The sequence below is a fragment of the Tupaia chinensis genome, unplaced genomic scaffold (assembly GCF_000334495.1).
Source record: "Tupaia chinensis unplaced genomic scaffold, TupChi_1.0 Scaffold138425_1, whole genome shotgun sequence".
NCBI lineage: Eukaryota > Metazoa > Chordata > Mammalia > Scandentia > Tupaiidae > Tupaia > Tupaia belangeri.
This window is the reverse complement of record NW_006198322.1, coordinates 907,337-921,117: the sequence shown is the minus strand read 5'-3', so window position 1 is coordinate 921,117 and position 13,781 is coordinate 907,337. Positions and strand designations below refer to the sequence as shown.

General features: G+C 50.9%; 1 protein-coding gene across 1 annotated transcript in view; it reads right to left on the bottom strand.

The window, feature by feature from the left end:
* Positions 1–13,781, bottom strand: part of UACA (uveal autoantigen with coiled-coil domains and ankyrin repeats) — a 71,903-nt gene that overhangs the window by 2,709 nt on the left and 55,413 nt on the right. Inside the window, exons 16-18 of the mRNA XM_006161325.3 lie at positions 8,201–10,936; positions 5,581–5,733; positions 3,034–3,099 (exon numbers count right to left, since the gene is read on the bottom strand). Of these exons, the coding sequence (XP_006161387.1) occupies positions 3,034–3,099; positions 5,581–5,733; positions 8,201–10,936 (2,955 nt within the window). The remainder of the gene's footprint in view (positions 1–3,033; positions 3,100–5,580; positions 5,734–8,200; positions 10,937–13,781) is intronic.

Genomic DNA, 13,781 nt, shown 5'->3' with positions numbered 1-13,781 from the left:
CTGCCATACTCCTCTCGGGAGCTTGGGCGCGCACGCACACACACACACACACACACACACACACACACACGCACACGCCCGGCGTGAGATTAGGCCACTGGGTCCGGGACTTGAACTGTGGTTGACTACATGGGAGTCCAGCGACATAGCCATTATGCTAACTGCTGGCCCAAGGGATCCAGCTGTCTTAACCTCCCCTCCACCTACTGGCCCTGCAGTTTGCCTTTTTTCACTTAGTGTCACAGAAATCATTACTTAGGCTATGTAATTATTTTAAAACTTTAATATCTCACTGTATGAATATATTAGATTTCTTTATCCACTCCTCTAATGATAGATATTTAAGGTATTCCCAGTGTTCACAAACAAATTCTAGAGAAGAAATTGGTGAGTGAAAAAGGAAGCTGAGGGGCCAGTACATAGCGTGGTGGGGAAGGTGCTGCACTCACACATGGCTAACCACAGTTCGAGTCCTGGGCTCGGCAATTTGAAAATCATGCCGGGCACGTGTGTGTGTGTGTGCCCAAAACCCTGAGAAGAGAATGGAGAGGGGATAGCAGTGTGGCCACTGCCCCAGAAGGTGACTTCTCACCTGCCCTCTCTCTGCCCCTCTCTAGCCCGTGCACGTGCCCTACGGAGAAAACCTTGAGAAAAGAAAAGCAGGCTCACTCTTTAATTTGGGAAGTACTCCCCAATTTCATTTCCTCTGTGGAGATGGTAATAATTTTCATTCCCGCCCTGGGGGACGGACGCCGGTGTCTCGCGCACTCCGGCCAACACCGCCTACCACCTTGCTATCTGCCAGTCCCAGCGGTGGGGCGTGCCGCCTGGTTTATCTGTACCTCCTCCATCCTGATACGGCCGAGGCTCTTCACGCACATGCTAACCACTTACATTTAAGAAACCGCCTTAACTTAAAGGGGGGACAAGGTTGATTACGTGCAATATGGGGGCTAATGACACTCCCCCAATTCCTTTGTTTTCGGGGGTTATTTTGCTGAAGAACTTGAATACGTTTCTGTACATTTCCTATTAATAACAGCTTTGCTTCTAGAACCTGTTTCTATAACAGCAGGATGTTTACATTTCAGACATTAGCCACAGTTGAATAAACGGAATTTCTTAGTTCACTTTCCGGCGCCAGAAGGCAAGACTATTTCGGATGCCAATCGCTTTTGTTACGTTTCATTAGGACTCAGTGGAAAATCATTTCAAATTTCAAAAGCATCTTTTTTTTTTTTTCTTTTCTTTTTAAGGCTTTTGCCACAGGGTGTGTGCACTTGCCGGAGAGGAAAGAGACAGAAAGAGGCGTGTGCACTTGCCAGAGAGAAAAGAGACAGAGAGAGACAGTGAGGGAAGGTGAGAAGCCACTCTCTGGGGGATGGCCACAACACAATCCCTTTCCTTCCCCTCTCTTCCTGGCATTTTGGGCACGCACGCAAACACGCCCAGAATGATTTTTCAAGCCACTGGGTTTGGGACCCAGATTGCGGCTGGCCACGTGAGAGTCCAGCATCTTGGTGACCACACCACCTGCTGGCCCCTGAAGGCATCTATTTTGCAAAGTAGAAAGGCCTGGTGATTTGCTCCATCCTGCATGGCGGGCAGCACAGAAGGCCCCTCGCCTCGCTAATACAGACTTGCTGTCCTCCTCAACGATCTCCACTCCTAAGCGCTCCCTTACCTGGTGCCCACCGACTGGTTCTCAGGGAAGTCCTGACTTTTTCTATGCAAAAACGCATCACAGCTTTCCTGACAATCCAGTAACTGCAATAAATGTGCACACCCTGGTGTATCTTCTGTCTACTCCAAGCGGGCTGAACACTTTCTTCTATCATATCATTTATTCTTTTTCATCCGTCTCTCTCCACTTCCTATAGAAAAGGCAGGCCTATTGAAATGGAAAAGTTACTGTCATAAGGTATTTTTCTTTGGATTTTCTAGTATTTCTTTTTCTCAATGACATTTCTGGGAAGTTTTCTCTCAATACCCGTTTCTCCTTCCTTCATTTTCTTCCCTTCTTCCTTTCTTTACATGTGGCCTACCACACTTCGAACCCTAGTCATCATAGACCTGCTGGTCCAATATCTGCATCTCCTACGACATCTTCCCGAAAAACCCACTCTGAGGATTGCGTGGCTGCCACTCTGAGGCTTCTACAGCGCATTGGCATAATATCCTCCACAGGCCAAACAGTTTCTTAGTATGAGAAATGTTTTTAAAAATGGCTTTCTCAGTACACTCCTGAAGAAGAGAGTTCGTAATCCGTACGTGTCACTGAGTTTAATGTATGGATACCATCAATGATCTCTTAACAAACCAGTTTTCTTTGTTGTAATTCTAGGCATGCCCTCCTTGTCATTTTCATACTTTTCTAGTTCCTGCGCTACGAAGGAACATATAAAGTCTTTTCCACCCTCCTCTTTCAGCTGACAGCCGCGAGGATGTCTCGGCACAGCCCCCAGCCAGCAGCACTGCCTGTTGCCACACTTACACTGAGTGACAAGCAGACGGAGACAACACCACACTGAAGATGTTGTGTTGCCATATAGCTTTGTAAATCTGTCTGGGAGATACGCAAGCCATGATGAAAAGAAACACAATTATTTTTAAATAACCATATGGGACATAGCTCCTTTTTTCTTTCTTTTTTTTTTTTTTTTTTAAAGTTTTTGCCATAGGGGTGTACACTTACCAGAAAGAGAGAGAGAGAGACAGAGACAAAGACAGACAGACAGTGAGAGGGAGAGTGAGAAATCCCCCAGGCGGGATGGCCACACCACAATCCCTTCTCCCCGGCTCTCTTCTCAGGGCTTTGGGCACGCATGTACACATGTCCAGTGTGATTTTCAAGTCGCCAGGTCCGGTACTCAGACCATGGCTAGCCATGTGGGAGTCCAGCACCCTAACCACCATGCTTCCTGCTGGCCCCTGGGGTGCAGCTCCTTTGGACATCGATCACTGTCACGTGATTCACTGGATGACAGACATCATCTCGGACACAGCACCGCCTCTGAAGCGGTGGCTCTTTACCTGCGCAGCACTGAGGAGGTGTGTCCGATAGACCGCGATGACTTCCTGGTGCTGTCTGTCGGCATCCTGGCAACACGGAAAGACAGGCAGGTTAGCGTGTCAGCACTCACGTCTCCAGACCCGGGCAGGCGTGTGGCAGCGCTGCTCTCGGTCCAGCGCTGCAGACGCTGCAACTGCCATAACGCGCTCCTGCTCCTTCTGACAGTGCACCCGCCTCGGCCCTGCCCGGTGCGGAGTTCCGCTCCGTACTATTTACAGCACAGACTCGCCCAGGAGTGTGTGGGGACAGGGAGGGGAGGGCGCACTCGCCCTGGGCACAAGACGACACTCCAGCTGACGTCGGACGCCGTGCATCTACCCCAGAGTTGCCAGCTCATGCTGCAGCCTCCGCCAGGCTCCCTGAACGCCTCCTCTCCACCCAGTTCCCTGCGAGCTCCCCGCGGGAGGGAGTGCCTTCCCCATGTGCACTCGTAGCACAGAGACCTCGGGTGACACTTCTTCATGTCTGAGAGTCCACATTTACAATCTCGGTGCCCAGTGCCCTCACGAACTGGCCTCGAGCAGGAGTTCCCAGGGATCCGCAGGCCTGTGACTGCCTGGCCACGTCACAGCATCCCACTGCCAGGCCTTTCCGCATGCTGTCTGCTTTGCCTGGAAGATCCTCCCTCTTTTTTCCCGCCTAGCAAAATGCCTTCTGCTCTACAAACTCTGGTCAGGTACTCACTTCCTTTTGAAACCAGACCCCCCCACATCCCTCATCTTTCCTTCCTGGGTGCTCAGATCTCTGAGAATCTGGCACTGTGCCCTAACTCTGCATCCGACATCTCTTATCTTCCTTCTCATGGGTCTGTGTTCGTGTTTTGCCTGTCTATCTACCCCGAATGCCACAGGGACAGGAACAGGGTTCTCCGTCTGACAGGGCCTGGTGTGGTGCATGGAACACCGCGCATAGCAACACTGAAGGGACCACTATGTCCCTGCGAGAAGATCCGACCAGCAATTTGTCGTCACTGCCTGCAGGTCAGGCGTGCTAAAAAATGAATGCTTCTAGAAAGAACTTTCTTCTACTCAAAAACAACTCATAAGCAGCTGCAATATTATGGGAAATATTAAGAACAATTTATATTTGATTAGGCTATGTCTTTTATACATTTTAGTGTATATTGGCTCATTCAATTAAAAACGCAAACGAGTCGTTTTAGTTATTATCTTACTTTAAGGATATGGAAACCAAGCGTCACGGGGAATGACTAATTAATTAATTAACTGATTATTGAAAGAGGGAGCAGGGAGCAGAGGAAGGAAAGGAAGGGGAAGGCGTGGGAGCCAGGGAACCCACAGCGGGTCTTGCCACACCAAGCTCCCCGCCAGCCAGGAACGTGGGCACGCCTGGTGAGTTCAGGCCGACCCGGGACGGAACCCCAGCCCCAGCCCTGCTGCACGGGCTGGACCAGCGTGCTTCAGAGTGGCCGGCCTAGACCGGAGCGCCCATCTTGTTAATTTCCAGATCTGGACGCTTCCTTTTAATATCTAAGAAAATCAAATGTAAACACATAGGAGTGTCTGTCTTTATCCATAAGAATAAAAGATGATCAGAAGCCCCGTTTGGTTTAGAGGATCAATATTTTACAGAGTGAGCTGGCAGGGAGGAAGATGCTGGATCTGGAGTCGGCCAGGCGCAGTTTAAACCCCAGCTGCACCACCCCAGATCACATACTTTAATCTTTGTTTCCTTTAAGAAATAAGGGGAAGGTTGGGACCAGTAGTTAGCATAATGGCCAAGTTGCTGGACTCCCATGTAGTCGACTGCGGTTCGAGTCCCAGACCCGGTTGCTTAAACTCATGCTGGGAGCGTGTGCGTGTGTGCCCAAGATCCTGAGAGGAGAATGGAGGAGAAGGGATTGTGGTGTGGCCATCCCCCCGGGGGGTGATTTCTCACTTTCTATCTGTCTCTCTCTGTCTTTCTGGTGAGCGCACGCGCCCTATAGCAAAAACCTCTCCAAAAAAAAAAAAAGAAAAAGAAACCAGGGGAAGGAATAAAATCTCCTTTGTGGGGTTGTGATGGAGATACCATTTAGAGATAGAGTATATCAAATGTTTAATAGAGTGCCTGGCAAATTGTAGGCACCAAATGATACTATTCTACCACCAGCAGGAGGTAACTTGTGGCAAAAATGATTATTCTTGGATCCGAGCACACTGCCAACCAATCTGATTTCTTTCTTTTTCTAAGGTGTTGCCATAGGGTGTGTATGCTTGCTGAAGCGAAACAGAGGCAGTGAGAGGGAATATGAGAAATCACCACCCGGGGGGATGGCCATGCTACCATCCCTTCTCCATTCTCCTCCTGGGATTTTGGGCATGCTCACACTCACACCCAGGGCGGTTTTCAAGCTGCTGGGTCCAGGACTTGAAGTGCAGTTGACCGTGTGGGAGTCCAGCGCCATAACCACTATGCCACCTGCTGGCTCCAATCGGATTCCTAAGAAAGCACTGGGTACTGACTACCGTGACCCGCGCCCGCCAGCCCGCGCTGCCCGTACTCACAGCCAGCTGCCGCTGCAGAGCTTTCACCTGGTGCTGCAGGGCGTCGACCAGCTGGCTCTGCCTCTTGGTGGGGTTCCCGCTCGTGTAGGTGAGCTGGGAGAGGCCGTTCAGGGCCTGCTTCAGCCTCTCCACGTCATTCAGCAGTTCAGTTATCTTCGAACGGAAAGTTGGAGGAGAAGCACGCGTTACTCACTCATTGCTAAAGAGCATCTCTGCACCAAAGACACGTCTTTATTTGAGTCACTAACTTCATATAGCAGACACTGGAGGTGTGGACACTGTCAAGATGGTTATCAACAAGACATACAATATGTATTTTAATTTCTTAATTCAACTCCTCAGTAAGTTTCTTACAAAGACAACACTAAACTGAGGACACAGTATCACATATGTCCTCAGACTTGAGTATAAGCTTCGTCTTACGTTTAAACAATGGCTAACTACCCGTGAAGGTGCGCAGCCTGGAGATACCTGGAACTCAGAAGGGAGGGTTCCTACAAATCCAGACGAAGGCAGAGACCTTGTTACTTCTTGAGTTGTATTATTTAAGACCACCTTGTTATAAAGAGGGGGAAAGACTCGGGAGACTGAGAGAAGTGGGACGGGCACAGGCTGCAGGCGGGCTGCTGACCCATGTGTGCTGGGCTAATTTCCCTTACTTTTCTGAGCTTCGGTCTCCATATCCGTGAAAGGCAGAAAATCTTCTAGAGTTAAGACATCAAGTGAGGGCCAGCAGATGGCATGGTGGTTACGGTGGCTGGATCTCACAAGGTCAACTACATGGTTCGAGTCCTGGACCTGGAGGCTTGAAAATCACACCAGATACATCTGTGTACCCAAAATCCCGAGAGGAGAACAGAGGAGAAGGGACGGCTGTGTGGTCATCCCCACTGGGTAGTGATTTTTCTCTTTCTGTCCCTTGCTGGTGAGCACATGCACCCATAGTAAAAACTAACTTTTAAAAACAAAAGCAGTCCTGAGCGGCAGCGAGGATGAGCAGCCACTGTACTGCACTGACGGTGCTCACGGCCAGCTGCAGCAGCTGACGGCACTTACGCTCTAGGTCACACGAGCAGGTGTGCCAGAGCGGAGCGCTTGCACCTCTGCACTCAGAGGCTGGTCTGTCTGCTTTTACTCAGCCTAGCACGTGGCATGCGGAAGGCGCTTATTAGTTACTGGTTAGACGGAAGAAATTAGAGTCGGTCTTCATACCCATCTCCACAGTACAACGCTATGCAACTACCAGCGCCTGACCTACAAATTAGACTGTGATAATAAAAAATGAGAAGATAAATTTGTGTCTCCAAGTCACCGCCCGTAAAACCTGGTTGGGAAAATCAACCACGTACATCTAGCGTGGTAACACGAATGTGTGAAGACTGGCAAAGTCCAAACAAAACACACACTTTTCTAGAGGAATCGTTCCCTGCAGGCTGGATTGGACGCGGGGGGTTAGGGAGGAGGACACGGTGAGAAAGCATGCGGACTCCCTCAGTGGGAAGGGGGACGGACAGGGTGGGGAAGGGGCCAGCCTATAGACAGAATCGAGGGGCGTGTCTGTGGTGAGCCCGAGCCCAAGACCAAGGTGACGTTCCTCGAGTCCTTAGTCTCCTGCAGCCCAGAAGCAGAGCTTTCTTTCCCTCAGACTATTATCCATGGGGCAACTGACCCTGCACTCTCCCCCTCTCTCCTCAGTTCTTGGCTGGACCAGCCGAAGAAACAGAAGGAAAACGCTTTTGATTGTGTGTATGTATGTGTGCAAACCTCCCTCCCTTCCTTCCTTATTTCTAAATTTGCTACAGGGCACATGTGCTCACTGGGACGAGTGGTAACACGAATGTGTGAAGACTGGCAAAGTCCAAACAAAACACACACTTTTCTAGAGGAATCGTTCCCTGCAGGCTGGATTGGACGCGGGGGGTTAGGGAGGAGGACACGGTGAGAAAGCATGCGGACTCCCTCAGTGGGAAGGGGGACGGACAGGGTGGGGAAGGGGCCAGCCTATAGACAGAATCGAGGGGCGTGTCTGTGGTGAGCCCGAGCCCAAGACCAAGGTGACGTTCCTCGAGTCCTTAGTCTCCTGCAGCCCAGAAGCAGAGCTTTCTTTCCCTCAGACTATTATCCATGGGGCAACTGACCCTGCACTCTCCCCCTCTCTCCTCAGTTCTTGGCTGGACCAGCCGAAGAAACAGAAGGAAAACGCTTTTGATTGTGTGTATGTATGTGTGCAAACCTCCCTCCCTTCCTTCCTTATTTCTAAATTTGCTACAGGGCACATGTGCTCACTGGGACGAGAGACAGAAAGAGAGAAAGTGAGAAAGCAACCCTCAAGGACAGCCATGCCACAATCCCCTCTCCCTCCCTCCTGCCCCACTTCTGGCCATGCACACACACGCCCCTGGTGAAAACTGGCCACGTGGATCCAGCCGCCCCAACCATCACATTTTTCCAGCTCAGAACTTTTTACACGCCAGTAGTCGAACTGGACTGGTGGCACTTCCCGGTCACTTGGTTGACACTTCTGGAAATCTGCCTGTGGGACACTAGGGCAGAATCCTGCTCTCCTACTCTGGCGGCTCCGCTCCGGGCACCCCACACCACGCGGACCACTCGTGCCTACCTTGTTATCTTTGGCTTCGACTTGTTTAGCAGACTCCTGGATGCGCCTCTGTAACTCTGTGATGGTGGTCAGGGACTTGTCGCAACGCTCCTGCTGATCCTTGATCTCCTGCTCGATGCTGAGACGCAGCAAGTCCTTCTCGCCCGTGGCAGAATGGCCCTTGTTTTGGGCATGCAAAGCCTCCTCACATACTTCCTCGTACTTTCTGTTCAGATGGGCCAGTCTTTCATTTAAGTTGGAAATCTGTGTCTCCAGATCGCTCTTTGTGGCTTCATACTTAGACAAGTCAACGACCTCTCTGCTCTCTAATTTCTTTAGCGCTTGTTTGACATTCTGAAGCTCAGACTGCAGTTGGGAGACCTCCTCGGTTTGGCGCTGGTGCTCTTCTTCCTTGGCTCTCAAACTAGCCGTGAGGACTTCGACTTCCTTCTCGAACGCTCCCTTGACCTGCAGATGCTCCGCCAGGGGCACCGAGGCGCTCCTCTGGCTCTCCAGCGACTGCTGCAGCCTGCTGGCCGCCTGCTGCTCTCTCTCACAGCACGTCTGCTTCGCCCTCAGTTCTGCCCTCAGCGTCTCAATCGTGCCGTTCAGGGACTTCTTCAGAGCCTCGACCTGCTCCAGCGGGACGTGCTGCTTCTGCAGAGCATTCCGCACTGCGAGCATCTCAGAAGACTGCCTGGCGTTTTCTTCCGCCAGCTTCTCTTTCTCGTTCTTCGCTTCCGCGTATTTCTGCGACAGGTCTCTTACCTGTCTGTTCAGTTCTTCCGTCTTCCTGCTTAGCGCTTTTTCCACTTCGCGAGCGTTCTCGACGAGGACGTTCTTTTCCCGCAGCTCTTTCTGCAGGGTGGAGACCTCCTTCTTCAGCCGGTCGCTCTCCTGCCTGCTCTTCCTGGCTTCCTCTTCTCTAGCACTGCACTTCTGGGTCTGCTCGGACAGCTGCTCTTTCAGCCCTTTCTCCGTGGCTCTGAACTTCCTCTCGCACTCTTCCAAGCGGGTAACCGGGGCATATTTGAGCTTTATGCATTCCTGAATGGTGTCCAGCTCCTTCTTCTGGGCTTCGATCTCGGCGTGCAGAGTCACGATCTCTTCCTGGCCCTTTCTGTAGTTAGTCAGGGTCTCGGCGCTCTGCTCCTGGGCCTCCTGCAGGCTCTTCCGTAGAGCCCTGGTCATCTGCTCGTGCTCGTCCAGGCTGACGTACTCGGCTCTGAGCTGGTTCTGAGTGTTCTCCAGGCTGCGCCTCAGTGTCTCATTCTCGTCTTTTACTCTTACCACCTCTTGACTTACATCTTCGAGCTTCTTCTTCACAGTCACCAGCTCCCTGCTCGTTTTATCCAAGGTGCTGCTCAAGGCCGACGTCAGCTCCTCGTGGGTCCTGGCCGGCACGTACTGGCTGCTCAGGGCCTTCTTCAAGTCCGCGTTCTCGGCTGTGAGCGCGTGTATCTTCTCTTGGCCCTCGCCACATTTCTTAGTCAGTTCAGAGAGCTGCTTCTCCAGCTCACCGATGCTGGATTTCAGAGCCAACGTCTCTCTTTCATGTCTCTCAGGAGGGACAAACGCGGTTTCCAGGCGGCTCACGCTCCTACTTAAACTGTCATTTTCCACCCGCAGTTTCTCCATCTCTGACTTCTTCTCTGCATATTTTTGCGTGACGTCTAAAAGCTTCTTATTCAAGTCGTCGATAATCACGCCGTGGGACTTCTTCATGTCTTCGCTGACTTTCAAAGGCACGTACTGGCTTTTCATTTCGGTGGTCAGGTTGTGCACCTGCTGGTTGAGGAGCTGCTTATCCCCGAGAACCTTCTCCAGCTCCTTCTGCAGCACCTGGTTCTTCCGAGTTAGCTCAGTGACCTTCCTCCCGAGCTCTCCCGACTTCTGCTCTAACCTGCTCTTGAGCTGCTCGTGCTCCTCGGGTGGGACGTGCTGAGCGAGCCTGGCCTTCACGTTCTCAAGGTCTCTCTTTAACTGCCTCATCTCACTGAGAGACTTTTCATGTTCTCTTTCCACCTCTACGATTCTTTTGGCTTTCTCACTCACTTCGTTCGATAACGAGCTCTTCATGTTTTCAAACTGCTCTGCCGGGATGGAGAGGGCCAGCTTTGCAGACAGTTCTTTCACCCGGCCTTCCATCTCCGAGACCTGCCGCCCCTTCTTCTCTCGCTCCACTTCGCACGCTCCGACCTCCCTCTGCAGCCGCTGCTGCTCCTCCCTCAGCCGGGCCCCGTCCCTCCTCAGCTCTTCCACCAGCGCCTCGTTTTGCTTGAGCTGGCTCCTCAGCTTCCCCACCTCTGCGGACGTGCCCTCGTACTGGGCTCTCACGTCGCTCAGCTGCTCCCTCAGGTCCTCCGCCACTCTGTGACCCCCGGCGGCCTCGCTCGTCAGGTGCTCCTTGAGCGCGAGGAAGTGGGCCTGCATCTGCTTCACCTTCCCCTCGGACTCGTACATCCTCTTCTGCACGTCTTTGAGCGCGTCCTCCAGCTGCCTGATCTGGTCGTCCGAGTCCTCCTTGACCCTCTCGCACTCCAAGGCCAGGGCTTTGCACTCGGCCACCTTGTGGGCCAGCTCGTTCTGCAGCCGCAGGCGGTCTTGTTTGGCGGACTCGCAGAAAGTCCGCATGGCTTCTAACTCCTTCTTTAACACTTCGCTTTCAGCGTAGGTGGAGTGAGCGGGGGCAGACAGCTCCAGGGGTCTCACCACAGACCTGCTCTGCAGATGGGCCGGCAAGCCGGGGGACGTGCACTGAAAGGAAAAGAGGACGTTAAGTCACAGGGCCACAGGGAGACACTTTCCACACATTCAGAGACGCTCCCCATCGTCAGGTGTCCCAGGTTAAAGGGACGTGGCACCGACTTTGGGGTAAGACGTGTTCTGGCCACCATGTCCTTGGCAAGCTCAGGACGTGGAGTTCTGTTCACGTGAGTCCATTTCTCGCAGAACAAAAAGGAGAAAAGGCAGAGCCTCCGGGTGCCGTCTCCTCTCCCTGCCCCGTTCCTAACACCGGCCCACACTAAGGGTCAGCTTCATCGAGCCACATTTCCCACTTCCGTAGTCCATGGCACCTAGTGTGCTCAGAACTTCAAGGTCAGTATTTTTTCCTTTTTTTTTTTTAAAGGTTTTTACCATAGGGCAAATGCGCTCTCCAGGGAGAGAGACAGACAGAGACAGTGAGAAGGAGAGGGAGAAATCACCCCTCAGGGGGGATGGCCATGCTGCAATCCCTTCTCTGCCATCCTCCTCCCAAGATCCTGGGAGCACGCACACGCTCCCAGCGTGATTTTCAAGCCACAGGGTCAAGCACTCAAATTGCAGTTGGCCACGTGGGAGTCCGGTGACATAACCACGACGTCATCTGTTGGCCCTAGAACTTCAAGTTCTAAACAAAGTCATCAGAACCTTCAAATTAAAACAAGTATCGACATTTTAAAAACGCGAATAACTTGAGGGCATTACACAGTATCTAACTTCTAAGAAGGTGGGTGACTTCTGAGAGCTCTCACTGCTCACTCCAACATACAGAATCCCCCTTTCCCACGGAGGGTACACCCCAAGGCCCCCGGAAGATGCCAGAAACCACATTTTGGTAATACCAAACCCTAGGTGTACATATCTGTGCTACAGGCTAGTCTGTAAAATTAATTTTATTTCTTTCATGAGCTAGAAAGATGGAAACAGACAGACAGACAGGTATTCTTGACAGAGAGATTCTACAATGCAATCCTCCCCCGCCTCCAGGCCACTAGCTATGCAGGTGTGCACGGTCCCACCCAGTGTATTTGGGCCCATCTGTGATGCAAACTGGGTTTAGCACGTGACTGCAGTGTAGCACCAATGGCACCCTACCCCTGCACCACCACGCTGGGATCCACACAGCTTATAAAGTAAACGTGGCTAAGAGGTCAGCGACAGACGCCAGCATCTGGAGTGGTGGCTAAGGCGCACGAGTCCCACATGGCTGGCCGCAATCTGATACCTGGACCTGGTGGCTTGAAAAATCACACTGGGCGCATGTGTACGTGTGCCCATAATCCCAGGAGAATGGAGGAGAAGGAACTGCAGCATGGCCATCCCTCCTGGGAGGTGATTTCTCACTCTCCCTCTCTCTGTCGGATCTCTGTCTCTCTCTCCAGCTAGCATACATACCCTATGGGGAAAAAACAGATCTTAAAAAGGGGCCAGCAGGTGGCATCATGGTTGAGGTGCTCGACTCCCACATGGCCAACTGAGGTTCGAGTCCCAGACCTGGTGGCTTGCTTTCGCACTTTCCCTCTCTCTCGTGAGCATATGTGCTCAATAGCAAATTAAATAATAAGAAGAAGAATAAAATTAAATAATTTTTAAAAATCTTTTTAAAATATTGACAATAACTAATAACAAAACTGAACAATTATAATAAGTTCTTCCATGAAAAGTGTGTGCACGTGGTCTGTTTCTCTCTCAAAAGACCTTCCTGTACTGTACTCACGTATTTTCAGCCCTTGGGTGGCCATGGGTAACTAGAACCACTGAAAGGGAAACTACGTCAAGGATGGACTACTGGAATGTTCTTGATGTTATAAAATTACCACCAAAATAAACCCAGCTAACATGAGTGTTGTCAAGAGAATGCGAGTCAATTGATTAAACAATAATAATAATTTTGACAAGTGTTTCTTGACAACAGGAAGATAAAGTACAATTTAGCACACAATCTTAATTTGACTGCTTTCTTGTTTCTTCTATTAAGTGCTAACCAAAAAGAAGTGTAATTAAACTTCTCAGTAAATAGTTCACAAATACCTGAACATAGAATCGTGAAAGACAAATTTAGCTATTTTTACTCCTCTCATACAGCTTACTACAATCTCTCTTCACAAGTACCAATTCACTGAAAAAGCCATGTGCTAGAGTATGTCCCACTCCATAGGCAGCTGCTACTGTTATTCAGATACATCTAAGCTGCATTCCCCTGGATCAGGAGCAAGAAAACTGGCAGCATGGAATAATTCCCCAGCCCCATGTGGCTCTGAAATAAAGGTGAAGGCCCGCGAACCAGGGAAAGCGGACACCGCTCTAATTCCTGGAGACTGGGACTGATGGATTGCGTGGCTGACTGGTTGGTTTTTGCCATAGGGCACGCATGCTTGTTGAGACAGAGAAAGTGAGAGGGAAAGTGAGAAATCACCCCCGAGGGTTGATGCCCACACCACAATCTATTCTCTTCTTGGGATTTTAGGTACACATGTACACATGCCCAGTGTAATTTTCAAGGCACCAGGTCCAGGAATTGAACCACAATCGGCCATGTGTGAGTCCAACACCTTACCCACCACACCACCTGCTGGCCCCGAAACTTGCTTTCTGTTGAGGTGAATTACCCAAACAGAAAACATGTATATTTTGAATGGCCAGGAAAAATACATTTGAAAGTCAAAACGAATTACTTTTGAATGACTCACACCTGTCTTCCCCTTTACATGGGAGACTGTGAAGAGTTAACTGATCATGGCTAATGAACAGCAGCTCCAGCTCCTGATCAAAGACAGGGACATCGTAACTCCTGCCTCTAATTGAAGCCACTACCTCAGAGAGACTCTAGGGGGCACCC